Here is a 19783-nt window from a genome sequence, read left to right on the forward strand (position 1 = left end):
ATCTCAAGGTCTCGGAGTCTCCGCTCGTGCATCCATCTCCAGGACCAAATAGAAACCTGAGAAAGGCCATTGTCTTCTAGATGCGCAGATATACTGGGACAGGTTACGATACCCCTGGAGAGTTGCATGTTAGAAGCATCTCGTGATGCTAAACAGTCTGCTAACCTTCACAGCTTATGAATCATCGATTACACGTTCAATATGCGACGAAGCTTGTCTTCCGGGCGATATAAACGAGTTTAGCTTCGCCTATGAGTGACTTTTTGCTCTCTCTCTTTCTCCTACTTGGGCGAGCCCCACGGAGATGAATCCCGCACGGGGGAGATATCCTCCCCGCGTTTGTTGCCCGCAGTGTCCATCTGGCCATGATTCGCCTCAGACTCTCCAGTCTACCAATAGAGTCGAATTGCCGAGCCAATGACCAGTTGTTCGGCAATTTACCACGGGCTCTATGTTGGAAGCTGTTCTAGTCTGCGGGATCGCTGTCATGCTCGTCACTCACCCTTCACGCGCCACGAAGACACTCCCGGAACTTTTCCGCCCAGCTCTGACTAGGAAAGCATTAGACGAGCTTCTCATTGGGCCTCTCGACCTATCATAGTCTGTCGATTTTTATTGGATGTCCCTTTCTTGAGATCACTGATCCTTCAACTTCCTCGCGCTAAGACTGTTTGAAACGGCTACACGCAGATAAATACGACTTGGACTCTACTGCCTAACTCATCGTCAACATACGCGCCAGCGGAGAAACAGATCTAGGCAAATGTCAGATACATTCTCTTCCAGAGATTGAGGCTACCTCTCAAATTATCAGTTCACTACAAAATGCATACAGCTAGACAATGGATAGTTTCGACAGACAGCAGTGGGGGGCTATCAGAATTGGGTATTTCTAGATTACAGACAGAGTCGCTTTCATCCGATTTGATGCTTGGGGATGGTCTGTTGACTAGTCGATGGTCTTCATCCCAGGGCACTTCTTACCATGTCTGTCAACGCCGGGAGAGGATTGCGAACCTGTCGCTTATTCAGCTCATCGAATAAGTAAAAGCGGGATGCGGAGATATCGTGGATAGTTTAGGTGGAGCGTCCGGAGAATCACTCCACATCGAAGGATTCAAGAAGCCCCCTGGAAACAATAATTCTAGTTGTGGCTCGTGACGTCAAAAGAACCGTCCTGCTGGGACATTCCATCCAGTGGAGATATCGAGACTGCAAACTATGAAATCTGGGGGTATTCTAGACCGTTTGCCTCTTTTCCCACAGGACGTTCGTGGGTCTCTATATACTCCTCGCATCATCCACCTTCATTTTCAGTATACTCAGGATGGCCTGGTCTTAGTCGGGTCATCAGAACCATACCTTATATACCTCTCTACAATCCATATATTACGGACAAGATAAGGCCACGTTATGTCACAGTCATCAATCCGCCATGCGGGACATCATTATACATCCCGGACCCGTCCAGAAGATGCGGGCAAACGAGAGGCTCCTGATGGTGCTGCTGATGGCACCGCTGATGGTGCTGCCGATGGTGCTGCCGATGGTGCTGGCCCAGGGCCAGATGGAACCGCCACTCATCAAGAGAAGTCAGAAAGACCAGACGGAAAGATCGAACTTACAGAAGAAGATTGTTGGGACAAGCTAGGTTTTGCTTTCCCAAAGTGGAAGAAATGGCTCATTATCACCATTATCTTTGCGGTCCAAGTTTCGATGAACTTCAATGCAAGTCTCTATGCCAACGTTGTCACTCCGCTGTCGTCACACTTTTCGATTTCTGAGCAGGCTGCAAGAGTGGGCCAGATGATATTCCTCGTCGCCTACGCATTTGGAAGCGAACTTTGGGCTCCATGGAGCGAGGAATTTGGACGATGGCCAATTATGCAGATGAGTTTGACTCTCGTCAATATCTGGCAAGTCCCATGCTCAGTTGCACCGAATTTCGGAACCATTATTGTATGTCGCGGTCTTGGTGGTCTGTCCTCTGCTGGCGGTTCTGTGACACTGGGGATGGTCGCGGATATGTGGGAACCTGACGAACAACAATATGCAGTTGCTTATATTGTTCTTTCCTCCGTGGCTGGATCTGCCCTCGCCCCCATTATTGGAGGATTTGTAACAAAATACTGCACTTGGCACTGGAACTTTTGGATACAGCTCATCCTTGGAGGCTTCGTTCAATTCCTTCACTTCTGGGTTCCGGAGACGCGATGCAGCATCCTAGTCACCCGAGAAGCTAAAAGGAGAAGGAAGCACGGCGAAAATGTCTGGAGCGCGGACGAACTCAGAGAGAAGCGCATTGGAATCAAGGATGTCATGGTCATTTGGGCACGGCCATTTGTGATGTTTGTCCGCGAGCCCATCGTCCTCTGTTTATCACTTCTTAGCGGTTTCAGTGATGCTCTTATTTTCACCTTTCTTGCATCCTACAAACTAGTCTATGAACAGTGGGGTTTTGGCCCAGTGGATACAGGTCTTGCATTTATCCCGTAAGCTCCGAATGATTTCTTGTTTCTTTCGCTCCAGCCTTACTGATAAAAGACGTTTAACTGTTGCAGGATCATGATCGGATATCTCATGGCTTACGCCTCATTTCTTCCCTGGATTCACCGACATTGCAGAGTCCGCGAAAGGGATCCAGATGCCCTTAAGCCTGAGGCGCGACTTTACTGGCTGCTTTTCAGTGAGCACCGTTACTGTCTTCCTATTCTCCAATATCTATGAGGACTAATAGTAGCTACCAGCTGCCCCACTTGAACCGATTGGTCTTTTCGGATTTGCCTGGACAAGCTTAGGACCTCCACTCACACACTGGATAGCGCCCATGATCTTCTCAACCTTGATCGCAGTTGCTAACGTACGTGCACGTTCCTGTGTTGTTTTCCAGTGTGTTGTTTTGTGTTATTGCTGATACGTGATCAAGTATGCTATCTATATGGCCACCATAGACTATATGGTTGCTAGCTACGGTCCTTACTCGGCCTCGGCTACTGGAGGTAATGCGCTCGCCAGAGATCTACTGGCTGGAATAGCGGCTATGTATGCGACTCCGAGTAAGTTCTTTACAATGCGCCGCTGTGCCAGTTCGGAAATTGATATTCGGTGACAGTGTATTCGAACATTGGACACCGCCTGCACTTGGAGTGGCCCTCTACGATCCTGGCATGCATTGCAATCATCGTGACGATTCCTATCTATATATTCTACTGGTGGGGACCTAAAATCCGCGAGCATTCCCGGTTCGCCCAGACTTTGGCTAGTGAACGAAGGTCGCGTGGAACCGAAGCATCCACTTGTGGGTCCGGAACGTCAGGTCCTGAGGAAGCATACTTTGGCACCAGAAGCAGAAGTGCGAGCCAATGCAGCAGTAGAACTAGGAGGAGGATGGCTTCAGGGGCAGATGGGGCCGACGGGGCCGTTTGAGCTGCGTGAGAATGAAAGGAAAGAAAGAAACAAACAAACAAACAAACAACCATCCTTCTATCCCTTTATTCATCTCATATCTTCATGATTTTCCCTTGGCCCGAGTACCACCGGGCTTACGGAGTACTCCGTGCTCGAATAATAATAATAATATCGTCTTTGTCCTCTGCAGCCTAGTTAGTATGGTGGGGTATGCATTAAGAGAAAAAATAGAAAGAAAACTACATTCTATGCGCACTATCTAATTCAACGGCCTTAATACACGATCGAAAAGGAAGATCATCGGAAATAATAATATAAACTACGGAGTATCTACAAACTTTTTACCTCTTTACTTTTCCTCATACTATCTCAGTCTGAGAGCGCCTAGTAATAAGCAACAGCACTTTTATCTTTAGATAATATAATCTAAAAGTATCTTGTAACCAAAAATAATATCACTAGAATCCCAACACAAAAGCGCCCGCTCTGATCCTAATAATAATAATGTATGACTTGATACTTCATTTGCTGCGTCTCCGACCGACCCCCTTTTGCGGGTCCCTAGAAGCTTAGACGTCGCTGAAATCAGTTGTAAAAAGACGCAACAAAACAACTCAGCTTATCCACCTCGACATGTCGTGTCTCTTTACTACTTCATGACCCATACCGTACAGACAATGAATATCAACGGTAAAAGCAGTGTCATTGAATCTAGACCAAGACATGACGTTGTGCATTAGCTCGACGTCATCTCACAAGTTGTTCCTGACGTCGGAGCGTATCGCCCGAAATGGAATAGGTGGATCGGAATTATGGACCGAGCGGGTCTTCCGTCCGATCGATCTCAGATCCGCTGCGAGCCAATCATATTCTGGAATATATAATCCCGATTCTAAAAGGCGAGGTAATTAATCCTAGACGTTTCCGCCAGTTGTAGTCTCTCTGGAGATGGAGTGTGAGAAGTAATTCTCAGGAAGCATAAAGGATAACTAGTGGCATTTGACTCAAGATGTAGAGATATTCCATTTTACACTCGTGGTCTGGGCCGTCTATGTACGTACAATAGATAGGCACTAAAATACTTGAGAACGAGAACCGGAATAGCGGCTATACATAATTCCGGCTGTCAAAAAAAAAGGCTCTTGATAGAATGCATGGAGGACCCTTCCATCTGACCCATGCTAAATCCGTCGGTGGAGGTTCTCGCGGGGCCCGGTTAGATTGGAATAATAATAGCGGTAGCTACCCTCATGCTCACCGCTGTTCATTATTATTGAGCACTCAGCGCTGAACACAGACCACCAATCGACTGGGATGCAGCACGTATTACTGAATAGATAGTCAGTGGGTCTCACGATGGTCCGTCAGACTCCATATTCGATTAGTCGATAGTAGTCAAACAAAGCGGAAACACCTCGACAGCGCCAGTCTGTGAAACAGGACACCAGCTTTTCCGCTCCGCTCAGTATATGCCAAACGCCGGACAGAACGGATGAGGTCTTTCTTTGCAAGATCCATATGTCTAGCCTCAACGGGGTCTTCCTTTGACGGACGGGCGACTAAAAGGTCGACATAAGATCCATTCTTACGACGCCCGACGCAGTAGATCCATCGCTGTTCAGCAACATCGACGCCGCTAGAAGCGCTGACGGAAAATGATGCGATATCGCAGGGATTGGAGCTACGGTCTGAACAGTTTAGCCCACTTTGTGAACGAGCCATTCGGCTTCCACCGCAGATGGCTCATTAGGCGCTGGTCACAGACGTTGAACCGTCGCATATGGTTCAGGCTGAAGCCAAGTCTGATGTTCATGTATCGAGAACAATAGAGAGGCTATCTCTCCCAATCTGCCTGTAGTTGTTTGATCCGATAGTCCGTCGACCATCCAAAATCGGCCTCGATGCCCCGCAGGAGATCAATGATAATTTGCCTCTCTTCCGGGTTCTCAAGACACTGTCCTGCGACAAACAGTGGCTGCACCATATGGATCCGTACAGCACCTTCGGGTCGTCCAAGTGCAATTCCGCAAATCTCTCGACAACGATGCTCCACCTCTTTGGTCACTTCACGGAAACCCTGTAGACGATCCCGGGCAGTGCTAGCACTTGAAACAACATCAGGTGGCCTGTTCAAGAGCAGTGCTATTCGAGCGAAGTGAAAATGCTGCATCGTTGCGGCACAAATTGGAAGGCTATAGAATATCTCCGGGAACGGCAGACGAGCAGTGTCAGATGGTACAGACATGTCTCTGGGTTGTTCGATCCGCACGCAAGGGCGAAATGTCTCTGGAAGCCCTTCCACCCATGTCTGAAACTCGAAACACAGTCGTAGCCAGACGGTAGTAGTGGGATATGCTGGTGGAGACGTGGCTATTTGCGGTTCGTCCACACTCGACATCATCGACGAGGGTGTCGCCCATTGTGCTAACTGCGACTCCTTGCTTTTCGCCAGAAAATTGATGAGCTTAGAAAGAAGCCAGACCAATCCATTTGCCGCAATGTCTTCCTTAGTCAATAGGGAATCGTGCTCAGAAGGGCGTGGGACACTGTTGTCTAGTCGAAGAACGCCTTGTTCATCGATAGGTATCCCCGCGCTTCGCCAAAGTGGCAGGTTCTCTGGATCTAGTTGTGTTTTCGTCCTATTTATATAAGCGGCCAGATAGTCTTCGCGGGCGAATACCCAAAAAGCCGCTCTAGTAGCCTGCGAAAAGATTGCAGCGTTACACTGCAAGGCGACATGTGACGTCTGGAATGACTCCACCATAGGCTTCAAACCACTCAGATATCTGCGACCATGGTTACTATACGAGCTGGGGGATATGGAATACTGTCAAGACTCACGTCTCCCATTCCGGTCCTGGTAGATCAAGGAACTCGTAGACCGATAATATCGCTGCAGTCGGAAGAATTTCGTCAAAGACTTTGGCACCAGTAACCGAGCCATTAACTTTGAAGTCGGATGCGACGGGCATTGCGTTCAGATTCAGGCTCAACCACTGACTAATGATCTGAACAGGACTCTCCGCGAGCTCTGAGAATTGAGAGGTCGCAAATGACCCGGGGAGGGACTGTCTCAAGTAGAACAATGCCTGATGATAGTAGTTGGCAGCTTTAAAGAACCAATCGACCCTTGGCGCATTTGGATATACTTCCATTGTTGCGGGACTCGTAAACATTCCGCCTCCGACGAGTGATTTTGCTCCCTTGACCCTGCCCAAATGCTTCGCAGCTGCCGCAGCAACTGCGTACTTCAGCATCGAGCTATTGATGCTTCTGATGGGGACAAATGCGGAGAAAAGCTTCCCCGCGTCGAAAAGGTCCAACCTGCAGTGGCGTCAGTCAATTGCAAAGCTGGCTAGACCGGGGGGGGATCATCCTTACCAAGGGCCCAGAACCTCACAAAAGTGCCTGGACAAGAAAGCCATTTCGTGCTCACCCCCAATCATAAGTTCGGACAAAATATCAGAAGGGTCATTTCCGAGTTTCTTCTGGGTTGACACTTCGACATTTGTCTGGAGAGCAGGAAACGAAGCTGGGGGTTCAAATGGTGCACTGAGCGAATCTAGAGGGCTGAGAAGAGCGGCACTGTAGGAGCCCACTGATGGCCCAATAATGCTCTTTTTATTGAACACAGAAGAGTCTCCTTCATCGTAGTGCGGCAAAGCTACTGTACCATTAAGTTCGCTGGGCAGTTCAGAGCTCGTGGAACCATCCCCAGCGGTGGGCGCAGTAAGTTCCAGTGCACCTGTACTACCTGAATCCGCAGAATCTGCGGTAGGATCATTGTTGCTTTGGGCCATTGGTTCGCTTCCAAGAGCGTCCTTCTCTGGGCCATTCTGATGTGCCTGAGACGCATCGACTGCAGATGTCTTTACATGGCGATCTGCATCAGAAGCCCGTAGCCTCGAGTCCTGTTTTGGACTTGATGCTTTCTCACGGGAGGCCTGATCGCGAAGTCAGTTTTCAGCCTTTGCATCTATTGGGAAGCAACTTACCGCTGCAGCCATACTGGCCGTGGTTGACCTGGGAGTATTGCTGTGATACGGGGCATATCGCCGACGCACTGTGGCTCCCTCATCTATGAACTTACGTGTCTGGACATAACCCGGGCATTCGATGCCTGCTGAAGCGCAGCGGCGACAACCCGGACGAGTCTCATCGCACTAAAGATCATTTTAGCTGCTATACTTGATAGCGGCAGCATCCGAAGGGGGGCAGACCTTCAAGTGGCGCTGTTTACATCGCTCACAAGCTCTGTTTGATGGAACGCCAGGCATGATCCCTCCTTTGGTCTTCTTTCTCAACAGATATTCACTCTTCTTTCTTGCGTGGTCAGAAGACAGGACACGTGCCTGTTTGGTCTTGCGTCTTAATAACGATCCAGTGTATGCCCAGCGATGCCAAGCTCTTGGTGCAACTGGTGAACGGGATGGACCCTGAACAGGATCCGCAGGCTGCTGCTTGACCAGACGTCAATCCTTGAGATTGTGAAGATTCTCGAACATATCTAGCCCCTGGAAACCCGCTGATCAGTCAATAGTGCGCTGGCATGGCCACCCGGTAGATTCTTTTAATATCGCGCAGGATGGAGCAGGCAGGAACTCAGGTCACGTGAGATCCGGCATTCGGGAGAAACTCGGGGCAAATCACCCATCTCGACCGTTGGCGATGAGGCCCCCGCTGCCAGTCTCACCGCCCGCATGTACTCCGGCAGAATGATTATCTGGTCGCGCCCTTCGAGACGAGGGCCCTTCCCGACCTCATTATCCTCAGGTGCAAGAGTGCAAGAGTGCCGCTGGGGGCATCGAGCAGGTCCTCTGGGTGTCTGATCCTCATCATGCTCCGCTCAACCTTCTTGGGCTTTGCCGTTCCCCAAAGACCTCCAGATCAGAGGTATCAACCGCCACTCAAGCGTAGGAGGCCCGATGATAGCGCTACACCCAGTAGCTCAACGGGGGACTTATCTTCAGAACTGCGGGATGTATCTACACTTCCATTTGCCACGGGCTTGATTTCTGAACGGGAGCACAGTCAAATCTATACGGATTGGATCAGTAAGTCTCCCTTGACAAACATTATACTTTCCAGACACGCTAATGCATTCGGTAATGTAGAGGCTGGCAAACCTCACAATTTCATCTGCCACGAGTGTCGAAAGCCAGATAATCTACTTTTGTGCAAGACATGCTGCAGGTCATATCATACATCCTGTGTACCTGCGTCTCCTGTGCCAGGGAACTTCGAGGATTTTCATTGTCCCTCCTGCAAAGAGAAGCACTGGGATATCTCCCCACCGAGAATACTCCCAAGCGCACCACCGTCTGACATCTCACGGAGTGTCTCCCCCAGTGTCACCGAAGCTGATAGACGCACAGCATCCATGAGTCACAATCACAGTGAGCATGGTTCGCCCGCAGGTCGAGTAAGCACTCCTCACCTCCAATTCTCTGCCGACGTGGGCGATCTATGGCCCAATTCGACCATACCCTTCCGTCCCAATATCGACCCTACGACTCGAGCAAGAGATTTCCTAGCAGAGTACGGTGGACTCCCTTCCAGCCAAGACTACCGACCAGACTTTCTTCTTCAGTTAGGGAGGATCATCCAGCAGGCTGAATCCAGCGATCAGTCTCTGAAAGAGGCCGAATCGCTGAGGGAAGAAAATGCGAAGCTGAGAAGAGAAAATTCACAGCTCAGACTAAATTTGAGCTCGCGCTTATCTTCACGCGATCCTGCTCTCTCTCTTCGACGCAGTCCTTCTGCCACACGGACATATACTTCCTCCAACAATTCGGTTGCTTCTCTGATTCCTCCTGATGTCTCTGAGCGGTCATGGGACAGGATCATCTCAGATGTGTTTTGAAATCAATTCTACGAGACTCGCTCGATTTCATCAATCCGACATAAGGCTGGATACTGTTCTCTGTCTCTCAATGCCCATTACAGAGGGCGTGATTCTTCTTTTCGATGCAGTCTCCAGTTACGATGGTCCTAGCCTACGAAGGCGCTCCAATCACTCTTCCCCGAGCCTGCTTATACCAGGACGAGGACAGCAGAAAGATTCCTTCCCAAGATCTAACAGACTGGGAGAAAAGCCGCTGGTGATTTTTTTTTCCACAGACCTCTGTCGCGCATCCGGCCTTGTGCAATCTTACCCTCGGTCCCTACTGCGTCAGCCAGCTTGCCGCGGTTACATTGCGGCACTAACCGTCGGCTTCTGCGAGCGGAGCTGGTCTCCTGCTCTCGACTTTGAAAGAGAGTTTGCTAGCCGATGAATAAGCAGAATACCCCAGATTCTCTGCAGCAGATACCCCACCGTTGATGCTGTCAAGTTCACTTCGCTGCATCCGAAATTTCCGGGGCTTCGTTATATAAGCGCACAGGAAGTTTGTCGCAGCATTTGAGAGTTTGAGATCCCATGCGAAAATCTGGGGTTCGCTTATCGGCGTGCCGGTGGAGAGTCTTACCCGATACGGAAATATACTCCGTCACTTCATCCGCCATCAACAATCTGTGTTCGAACTTCGAAGTCCCCCGAAATGCAATATGGGATCTTTCCGTGGAAGTCGGCATCCCTATCAGTCCGATCACTAGGATCTCAGCGACCGTGTAGCGGTTCACATGTGCCAACGGCGTCGCTTGGGCAAACTACCACTGCATCAACGCGGTATAGATATAGACTATGAATAGATGATGATAATAGACCTATGAACTAACGTTACGTCAATGGGATTACAATATCAAAGATCAATCGTGGTGCTTCAATTTGTTTTGACTGTCTCGGTCTTCAATATAATGGAGCTTTCCACGAGTACATCAAGTAAGATAAGAACACCCGTGATACCAAATGCGAATTCAAGTCTGAATAGTTACTATGTGTTCTCTGATCATTAGCTATACACACTTGAAATTAGGCCTGCCGTTCTCCACGCTACAGTGCAATTGCGCATAGGGTGACGGCTAATTGTTTTTCCTGCGGAATGTAACAATTAGTTCACTACTCCGCTTGACAACAAGATGATAGGAAACCCAAATTTCCCACGAATGACAAGCTCGGTTCTACTTACTGCCAGACACCTCTTTGCACAGCAAACGGTATAGCCTTGTGTATCGATATATAAGATACACCGTTGAAATACCTATCATGATAGCAGATCTTCTGTGTTCAGCAGCTTCCAGGTATTTATGAAGCTTTCAGCTTGGGATACATATTATGCTATGTTCGTCTGAAGAAGCAATCGTTTTAGAGGCCATATAGTGGCCTTGAATGAGGTAATATACTTTCAGTAAAGTGGGGATCTGAAAACACGATGATCTGAAAAGTACCATCTTCGGCGAATTGCAGGGTATAATCGTTGCTCGATTGGAGCTGACTTTGGACAGGCGAATGCAATAGTTACCCTGGATATAATCCGGTCTACAATAGACAAAAATGAACATGTGGAAAAGCCAACGGAATTTTTAATTCCTTTCTCTTTGTTTCCTCAACGCTACCCTGACCCTCGGTCTGTAACGCCATCGTTGGATATGACACTCTTGCGGCTTTATCCTACGGAGTGATTGTCCTAGCAAACTTACTGAGGGTAGTACCTAGTCTACCTTGGCGACGCCAAAACATGGCGATCTTCCAGTGGCCAGTACTACTTAACACGGTGCGCTAAACATTTAGTAGGAACAAGCATCCCGACTCGAAAAAGCCTGCAGCCAATCCACACCCTGTCCGATGCGTTGGCCAACTCAAGATACAAATAAATCCTGGATATCTCAAGCTGACCCCACGTTGTGTTGAGGCGGGGTTGTCTTCCCGGTGAGCTCTTCCCCATAACTTTGACGGATAGGAATGTCGCCTTCCCCTTGCAGCCGCACATGGCATGATGGGTTATGGGTGATAGCCCATCAAAAAGCGATTCGATCGCCACATCCAGGGTATGAAATCCCTATCTAAGTCATCTTATCCTTTCACGTCTGCAGAGACGCTCTTTGGTGTACCCTGCCTTTGACGCGTTTCGTCCTCTTCCAAAAATGAGGTCGTTCTCTCCCTTGAAGGGCCCTGTTGGAGCACTTGGCGCTGTACTTCTCGCTCTCTTTGCGGACGCGGAAGACGCTTATACTGGGTCTTTTGATGTCTTGGATTTCGTTGATCCTCTTATCGGGACAGCAAATGGAGGTTAGTGTTTTAGCACAAGATGTAACCGGATATAGCTAAAACTGGATAGGACATGTATTCCCTGGCGCAACACTGCCTTTTGGTGAGTGGTCACTACTGTCCTCAACCAAGTATCTTTTACTGAGAATGAATAAGGCATGGCCAAGGCAGTTGCAGATACTGTTGGAGAGAACCAGGCAGGCTTTGCATACGATACGAGCATTGTAACTGGCTTCTCTCACATGCATGATTCGGGCACGGGTGGTGTGAGTAGCTTCCTTTCGAAGCATTGTAATACACTACTTCATTCATAAATATCTGATTATTCTTAGTCACCTTCTATGGGAAACTTTCCCATTTTCCCCCAACTAGCATGCCCGGGGGATGACCTCAACAATTGTGAATGGACAAGTCCAGCCAGAGGGGTCCAATGGGTTAAAGATTCTCCTAGAGCTCGGCCCGGCTCGTTCAATATCTCTCTGGAGAACGGGATCCATGCTGAAATGACGGTTTCCAATCATTCTGCTCTATACAGGTTCACCTTTCCAGCCAGTAACACCTCTTTCGCTCCCCTCTCCAACGGAACTGCGTCTGCTACGGGTCCTGTCATTCTTGTTGACCTCATTGATCTGCCACGGTCTCGCTCAAAGGCCCAGGCGTCTGTTGATCCTTCCACCGGGCGACTGACCGGAAATGGTACCTTCAACCCCAGTTTTGGGATAGGAAGCTATAACATGTATTTCTGTGTTGATTTCAAGGGTGCTGAAATCCGAGATACTGGGGTATTCATTAACGATAACAGTAGTACGGACACCAAGACTGTCTCTGTAGGTGCAGCCTATACTACAGCAGGCGCATTTGTACAGTTCTTTGCTCCCGCAGATAATGTGATTGCAGCCCGCGCTGGTGTCAGCTTTATCAGTGTCGAGAAAGCCTGCGCCAACTCTGAGAACGAGATTCCAGACTATGATTTCGACGATCTTGTTTCTAGTGCTGAAACTGCATGGAGGCAGAAGCTAGAAGTCATCAGTGTTGACGCTGCAGGCGTCTCAACAGATCTGCAAGAAACCTTCTGGAGCGGCGCGTATAGATCGATGATTAGCCCACAGGACTACACAGGAGAGAATCCACTTTGGGAAAGTGACGAACCTTACTATGACAGTTACTACTGGTTAGTTACCTTCCACTAGTAGCCATCCCATATCGACGACTAACAGGTGAACTACAGCATATGGGACTCATTTCGCAGTATTCATCCACTCTTAACCCTCCTCGACCCTTTATCTCAGTCACGCATGATCCGCAGTCTAATCGACATATACCGTCATGTAGGGTATTTGCCCGACTGTCGAATGTCACTCTGCAAGGGGTACACTCAAGGTGGTTCGAATGCAGATGTTGTTATTGCGGACGCTTTCTTAAAGAAGGTAGCTGATATCGACTGGACCACTGCATATGAGGCAGTTGTGAAAGATGCAGAAGTTGAGCCACCCAATTGGGACGTCGAAGGACGCGGAGGTCTTCAGAGCTGGAAAACTCTCGGATATATCCCGACTGATGACATTGACCTCCTCGGGACTGGCACCCACACTCGCAGTATCTCACGGACAGTAGAGTATGCATACAATGATTTCTGTATAGCGGAGATGGCTTCTCGCATGGGTCATCCGGATGACTACACGAAGTATACGCAGCGTTCATCCAACTGGCGCAACATGTTCAAGGCGAACCAGACATCGTCGATCAATGGCATCAGTACCAATTTCACGGGCTTCTTGCAGCCTCGCTATCCGAATGGGACTTGGGGGTTCCAGGACCCCATCTTCTGCAGCCCATTGCTTGATTTTACCTCGTGCTATCTGAATCCGCAAGGCCATGAGACGTACGAAGGCAGTTGCTGGTTATACACCTTGTGAGTACATATGTCTAAGGCGATCACCAAAGGAGTGAAAGATTCTAACCTCTCTGAAACAGTTACGTCCCACAAGATATGGCATCACTTATTTCCACACTAGGGGGTCGAGATGAATTTCTTTCTCGGTTATCTTTCCTCCACGACTCCGGCCTGCTCTACGTCGGCGACGAGCAATCCTTTCTCACCGTCTATCAGTTCCACTACGCTGGTCGACCTGGATTATCCGCTAAACAGGCACATGCGTATATTCCCTCGTTATTCAACACATCTGTATCTGGTATCCCTGGAAACGATGACAGCGGTGCCATGGGTTCCTTCGTCGTGCTGAGCATGTTGGGCCTCTGGCCAGTTCCCGGACAAGACGTATACCTCATCAACCCTCCGTTCTTCAAGGAAATCAGCATCAAAAATAGCGCCACCGGAAAGGTTGCTACGGTTCGAAACGTCAACTTCGATCCCAACTACGAAGCTATTTACATCCAAAGCGTCAAAAGGGATGGTAAACAATGGACGAAGAACTGGATATCACATGACTTCTTCCTTGAAGGGGGACTGCTGGAGATTGAGCTGGGACGAAAGGAAAGCTCTTGGGGCACGCATGTTGAGGATCTGCCACCGAGCATGTCTCCATATCAATTCTGAAATTCTTCAGTGACAAAAAAGAGATGCATCAATAACTAGACACATAAGTACAAACATTATTAATCATATTCCTTGACAGCCGAATATCTTTTCTGAAAAATACGGAACTCTCGGTCGAGAAAGTAGATCAGTATATCAGTTGTTGCATACCTTTTTGAGGCAGTATCCTTTTATTAGATCTACAGACAGCCACCATCCACTAAACCAATCTAAAACAGATATATCATTCCGATTTCATTCTCATATTAACTACTTTCTTAAACACTCTCAACCCTACTTAATCTATTTCCCCATCATCTTATCCGCCAATCCCTGCGCAACCAACGAGGCATTCTTCACCGCACTCTTCGCGTTGCCCTCAACGAGCATAAATGTCCCCGCTACGACTTCCATCTTGTTCCGCTCGATGAATTGCTCCGTACTGAACCTCATCCTATCAACAATGTCCTGCGTCGGCTGGCCGAATTCGCCGGGCGAGCCTTCATACGCGGCGCGTAAGCTATCCGGATTGAGCTCTGGGAGAGCAACGCCGGTTTTATGACGTAGAAGGAGAAATGTGTAGCGCGATGGATGGGGTTTTCTGGTTAATTCTGTCAGAATCCTCGTCCCGTAGGTTCCCTTCTTGGTAATGATAGTTTTGTTTAAAGAAAAATGAAGAGAAAAAAAAACATGGAATATGGAACATACCCAAGAGTGAAATAATGCGCCGGAATCGGAGCCGGACCAACATAAGGAGAAATATCCCTGTCCTTAGAGACATTGACTTGGCCCGTTGGACTAACAGTCACTCGAGTAGTGAGCCAATGGCGTACTTGACCGAAATACTTATCATTACGGTGCGTGAGGTCCTTTAATTTTATGCATTAGCCAAACACGCCATTTGATATCTCCGTAAGTAATTAGGGAACCACGAACCGGATCAACCATCAAAAGCGTATAAATAGGCTGCGACTCTTTATCCTCCGGCTAGAACCCAGACAAATTATTAGCCATCGACCTCAACTCTGCATGACTGATCGGTAAAAAGAAACTCACACTCGGCTCAACGAACAGTGTCGGCTGAGGCTGTGTCGCATCGCGCTCGATCATCTGGCCAGGCTTCTCGAGCTTCGCGTTGGGCCAGATCACTTTCAAATTACGTGGGACTTTTGTCCCCGGCGCGAGAATGTCGGGGATGATACTCTCTTTTTCGAAAATGGTTTGGACGTCGGTCGTCATTGTTTTGGATGTCTGTCTGTATGTATATACAGAGTGGTGATGGGGATATTCCGTATAACTATGAAAGAAAAATAAAAATAATTCTTGAGAATAGCCAAGATCAAAAAAGAAAAGTTCTAAGAAATTATGTGTCCTTCAAATCGACCTATCTTGTCTTAACTCTGTACACGATAGTTAATACTGACATCAGGTATGAAAGGGCTCATGATGTAATCCTGTCGTCGCGGATGAACATCAAGTTCTACTACCCACGCGTAGCTACTACGCCACATCTCGATTCTTGATTCTGTATTGGCCATAACTAAGCTGTCAAGTTATTTTAACCTTCCCGAGCCTTACCGGGAGTCTTCGGATAGTGTTACAGTGTGCACCTATGGTATTCATAACGATAACTTTAGTCGAATAGCTGAGCCAAGCCGGTTTCGCTGCCCTTATTAAGTATGTGTAGGGGCCTGTCTGGAGTCCTCCCAGATGTAGATTATCTTTATTTTATCAGTAATGACTTCTGGACTTCTGAGAGATTATTCGGACACCAGCAGTGATCTTATTCTCGAGTTCATGATCTCAATCCGTCCGGGGTTATCGCTTTCATTCACTGAAAACAAGCCTAGCACTAAATTGGCCATCCAGACCCTGTTCAGTTTCACCAATAAAAGAAATGTCAAATGGCTGAGCAAGCGTCATATGGGGAGATGATAAGTGAAGTAAGAAAATGTGCGAAGGCAAACGTATATATACATCCGGAAAGGCTCCGGAGGCAATTAGAGAAAAGGAGTGTCTGTGTATATACAGTACAAAGAAACAAACAGATGGATATCATGTCATTTCGAAGAGCATCAATAAGGATACAGTGTCCCTTGCATGAGAAGGCAAATGTACGCCAAGAAAGTCCCAGAAGCAACATCCGAACTCCCAGAAGAAAAAAAAAAGATCTAGTAATCATATACCACGGTAAGGTAAAGGGGTCATATCACTTCGACTCTGTGTAAGTCGCATTGCTTGTAGAGGGGGTCCGTCGCCCCCATCCGCTGAAGAAGCCACCGCTCGAAGTAGTTTTGGTTGGTTCTTTGGCAGCAGCCACGGCTATTGTGGGCACAATGCTGTCTTCTGTACTCGCCCGTGAGACGGAATGATGGGGATTGCTGAACATCTTTCGCAGCGAGTCGAGTTTCGCCTTCACCTCCTCCAATTCTTGTTTGGCAACGGCTTCTGCCGTCTTTGCGTTGACAAGTTCCAAGAGTAGCGTTTCATCTCCAGCCGGTTTATTGTTTTCCGTGGAAAGGACGGATTGCAAGCCTAGGCTGCTCGAACGCTTGCTCCAAGTGCCTTTCTGGGAAGTAGTAGTCGTCTTCTGCGAGTTACTCCGGACGAGCTTGAGCTCCCGTAGGCCACGCGATTGGGCCACGTCTCCAGGCTCACTTTGTGCAGCGCTTGACCGGTCAGGGCTATCGGAGGATTTCCGGCTGCGCAGTTCTAGGATGACCTTTTCTAGCCTCTGCTTCTCGCGGTACCCGTCCTGTACTCGAGCTCTGGTCTCCCTGAGCTCCTCCTTGACCTTGGTATTCTCGTGTTCGTATTCATCCATGCGTCTTCCCAGATCGCTACATCGTGCTGCTTCGAGCTCATACTTCTCCTTCCATCGATTGGCATCGTCACGCAGTTCATGTTTGGTTTGCGCGATAGACATTCGTCTAGCACCTGTGCAAAGGAACCGCTCTTCTGCCTTTGCAACGATGTCTGCTGGTTGGCTGTCGCCCTCTAGTCCTTTGATATAACTGAGCATCGATTTCGCTAACTCCTGGTCTTCCTCACGCTCCTCACGTTCGCGCTGAAGCTCCTGTGCAAGCTCTGCCTGTTCTCGCTGCAAGTCACTCAAGGCCATTAATAGATCTTCAATCTGACCATGAAGATCCTTGTCTTTGTTCTGCGATATGGCGGATTTCGTCCTCGACTTGTGGCTATCCTGTGACATCTCTGTAGGTGCTGTGCTTGCGTCAGATGTAGACTCGAAGGAGTTGAGGGTTGATGCCACGCTCTGTTTCGATGGGGACCTCCGGATAGAGCTTGCAGGGCGCGACAGGCTGGACGTGCTGGGATTGAGAGCCAGAGATTTGGTAGAGGAACCACCTGACCAAAGTCGGCCTAGGAAGCGAGATGCAGCTGCCTGCATCTGAGGGAACGAGATTCCAGTCTGCACGCCCTGTGATTGATTGTAGCTGGTCTCCAGAGATTGTAGACTCTCCTTCGACACAAGAGAAGTCAAGGAGACGAAATCGTTCACCAAATCATCCGCATGGCAAGCGTACCTATTGAGGACAGTCAGTCAAGGACACCGACATCTTCGGACAAGCCACACTTACGTGTCCCAGAGACTCCTAGATAGCAGGATTTGCATAACATCCTCAAACTCCGTGCAAGCCATGAGCTTCTTTTCGTTCCTTTGCATCAACGACAGTGCAACCCGCATCAAGGTCTCACAGGCACCTTCCAGGAGGAGCACGTCGTAGATGCGAAGAAGCATTGGCAAGGGGCAAGTGACAGCGAAAAACGAAAGGAACCACTGCGACACATAGACAGGCTCGATGTGTAGAGATTCCAAGTGCGCAAACAGAGCAGGTCGATGGCGACAGAGCAGATTCTGGAATTGGTATATTCGGAGATGTAGCCCTGAGAGGTCTGGCAGGAAACACGAGCGGAGGCCGTAGTGGTCCATGAGTCTAGACGAGAAGTCAGTTTCCTACCACACATGTCGTTTTTCTTCGCCGTTATCGCTTACCTGACTAGGACGCAGAAAGCTTCTGCATCCGTCATATGCATCAGCAAGGGACCTACCACAAACCCCAGACCCTGGCAATAACCGATTTTTGTGTCGTAGAGACTGAAGCATTTGAGGACCCGGGCCAACATCTGCTGGCCCTCACCGTCCGGGTCCCGGAACATGTCAACATTGGGAAAGCTACGCCCAATGTCTTTTCCGATCAGGCCTTCGTAGGGACTCGTCTCTCCGCATAGTCTTTGGAACTCTTCCTGAAGCTGCATATCCCTCGCGCCAGCAATACTGGGCCAGACCACGCCCCGCAGAGGAGGAGGCACCCCGCTACGGATTTTGTTCGATGTCAGAGTAGGCAATCTTTGAGCTGTCTGTGGGTAATCTTGCACCAGTGCAGCCCAGAACTCCAGCTCCGTCATTTGGGGAGTTGGCAATTGTGAGAACCGGACAGACGACCGGGGGTCATTGACCAGTTTCTTGATCTGCTGTACGGACGGAGGCCGGGACTTTGCCCGAGAGCGTGCTTTCGACAGACCAGACTTGGGATTTGTCGCCAGAGCATTATTCTCTTGCTCCAGACGCGCGAGTAGCAATGCCGTAGACTATAAACGCTCCATCAGTCATCATGCTGAGGCATATTCCCACCAGGAGTACAAACCTCATCTGTCCCCTCATTGCGCGGCTCCAGTTCCTCCGTCTTCTCCAATCCCTCCCAATTGACCCCTTCACTGTCCGGTGGAGAGTCTGCCTCGCTGCCACGACTGTTGCGCGACCGTTCTGAGGAGTCTGATACGCGGCGTTCTCTGCCTTCCACTGTCGTTGGGCTACAATCGATGGTAGGAGTAGTCTGTCCCTCCGCGTTATCTCCCACCGGGCCCTCTTGTTCTCCGCTTTCCTCCACAGGTACCTCGGGAATATCAAACGTTTTCCACTCATTGGGCGTCTGGGGGTTCGATTGGATATCTGACTGGATGTCCGACAGCGGCACTGTTACCATCGAGTCTGTGTTATTCGGAGAACTCTCCGAATTGGTGCGGTACATCCTCGACTCAACGCTCTCCATGATGCCTGGCTCTCTCTGTGACGATTCTGTAGGTTAAAAAGCCGGTCAGCATGCCCCATGGACGGTCGAAAGAGCGACTCGCGGGAGGAGCCCCGGGGACACGGGAATTTTCGAAGCTGTATAGAGTTCCGATTGTTGACGATAAGAGACCCAGCCGACCAAAGGGATTGAAGGTCAACCCATGAAGCGCGGGGAAGGTTCTTGCGAGAGAGAACCGAAGAGTCCAGTTGCCGGTCACGACAACATTCCAAAGGAGCGTGGGAGTCAAAAAGAGATCTGGTTCAGGGACCACAGCGGTGGGAGAGAGCGTTTCAGCGACTCCTTTAGCACCGGCCTTGGTGGATGCCTCCGACTCCTCCAAGACCATCAACGATCAGGGGGTTTCGCGACGGGGACCGAACCAACTCGCGCCTTTTCCTCTCCTGTCGGCGCCGTCGATCGCGCTATCCAGTCAGCGTCGCCCAATGGTCGCAGATCCCTCTTCGCGCCCGTTGGTCTTCATGTCTGTTGCGTTCCAGATTGTCTGTCCATCTCCGTTTGCTCCCTGCTCATATTCGACCGTTGTGCGGTAAGGCAATTCACTAGTCTACTGTCGTTAGCTCAGCCATCCAAGAGTTCGAT

The 19783-nt window shown here is 49.2% G+C and overlaps 6 protein-coding genes across 6 annotated transcripts; 3 read left to right on the plus strand and 3 right to left on the minus strand.

The window, feature by feature from the left end:
- Positions 1-1413: 1413 nt before the first annotated feature.
- On the plus strand, positions 1414-3686 carry C8Q69DRAFT_432728 (putative MFS multidrug transporter; the record flags this gene model as incomplete). Its single annotated transcript, XM_028628506.1, has 5 exons — positions 1414-2492; positions 2562-2686; positions 2748-2860; positions 2927-3056; positions 3113-3686. 5 exons carry the CDS (start codon positions 1414-1416, stop codon positions 3424-3426), a joined length of 1761 nt encoding a protein of 586 aa, XP_028485473.1. The 3' UTR covers positions 3427-3686.
- A 1556-nt stretch (positions 3687-5242) lies between these two features.
- On the minus strand, positions 5243-7685 carry C8Q69DRAFT_486714 (putative C6 finger domain protein; the record flags this gene model as incomplete). The annotated part of the gene is made up of 5 exons (XM_028631930.1): positions 5243-6194; positions 6250-6732; positions 6790-7352; positions 7404-7571; positions 7629-7685. The coding sequence occupies 5 exons, from the start codon at positions 7683-7685 to the stop codon at positions 5243-5245; spliced, it is 2223 nt and encodes a 740-aa protein (XP_028485474.1).
- Positions 7686-8116: 431 nt separating this feature from the next.
- On the plus strand, positions 8117-9506 carry C8Q69DRAFT_268616 (PHD finger protein). Its single transcript, XM_028626770.1, has 2 exons — positions 8117-8462; positions 8523-9506. Exons 1-2 carry the CDS (start codon positions 8246-8248, stop codon positions 9269-9271), a joined length of 966 nt encoding a protein of 321 aa, XP_028485475.1. The 5' UTR covers positions 8117-8245; the 3' UTR covers positions 9272-9506.
- Positions 9507-11184: 1678 nt separating this feature from the next.
- On the plus strand, positions 11185-14238 carry C8Q69DRAFT_268626 (alpha-1,2-mannosidase, putative subfamily). Its single transcript, XM_028626771.1, has 6 exons — positions 11185-11575; positions 11625-11657; positions 11711-11820; positions 11887-12725; positions 12783-13466; positions 13529-14238. The coding sequence occupies exons 1-6, from the start codon at positions 11431-11433 to the stop codon at positions 14109-14111; spliced, it is 2394 nt and encodes a 797-aa protein (XP_028485476.1). The 5' UTR covers positions 11185-11430; the 3' UTR covers positions 14112-14238.
- Positions 14239-14393: 155 nt separating this feature from the next.
- Positions 14394-15532, minus strand: C8Q69DRAFT_520878 (phosphatidylethanolamine-binding protein; the record flags this gene model as incomplete). Its single annotated transcript, XM_028633507.1, has 4 exons — positions 15147-15532; positions 15027-15077; positions 14799-14959; positions 14394-14691 (listed from the first exon to the last, which is right to left on the minus strand). Exons 1-4 carry the CDS (start codon positions 15327-15329, stop codon positions 14394-14396), a joined length of 693 nt encoding a protein of 230 aa, XP_028485477.1. The 5' UTR covers positions 15330-15532.
- A 630-nt stretch (positions 15533-16162) lies between these two features.
- On the minus strand, positions 16163-19252 carry C8Q69DRAFT_268695 (putative GTPase activating protein). The gene is made up of 4 exons (XM_028626772.1): positions 18758-19252; positions 18106-18701; positions 17690-18046; positions 16163-17635 (listed from the first exon to the last, which is right to left on the minus strand). The coding sequence occupies exons 1-4, from the start codon at positions 19160-19162 to the stop codon at positions 16300-16302; spliced, it is 2694 nt and encodes an 897-aa protein (XP_028485478.1). The 5' UTR covers positions 19163-19252; the 3' UTR covers positions 16163-16299.
- Positions 19253-19783: the final 531 nt, after the last annotated feature.

The sequence above is a fragment of the Paecilomyces variotii genome (genome assembly GCF_004022145.1).
Source record: "Paecilomyces variotii strain CBS 101075 chromosome Unknown C8Q69scaffold_5, whole genome shotgun sequence".
Classification (NCBI taxonomy): domain Eukaryota; kingdom Fungi; phylum Ascomycota; class Eurotiomycetes; order Eurotiales; family Thermoascaceae; genus Paecilomyces; species Paecilomyces variotii.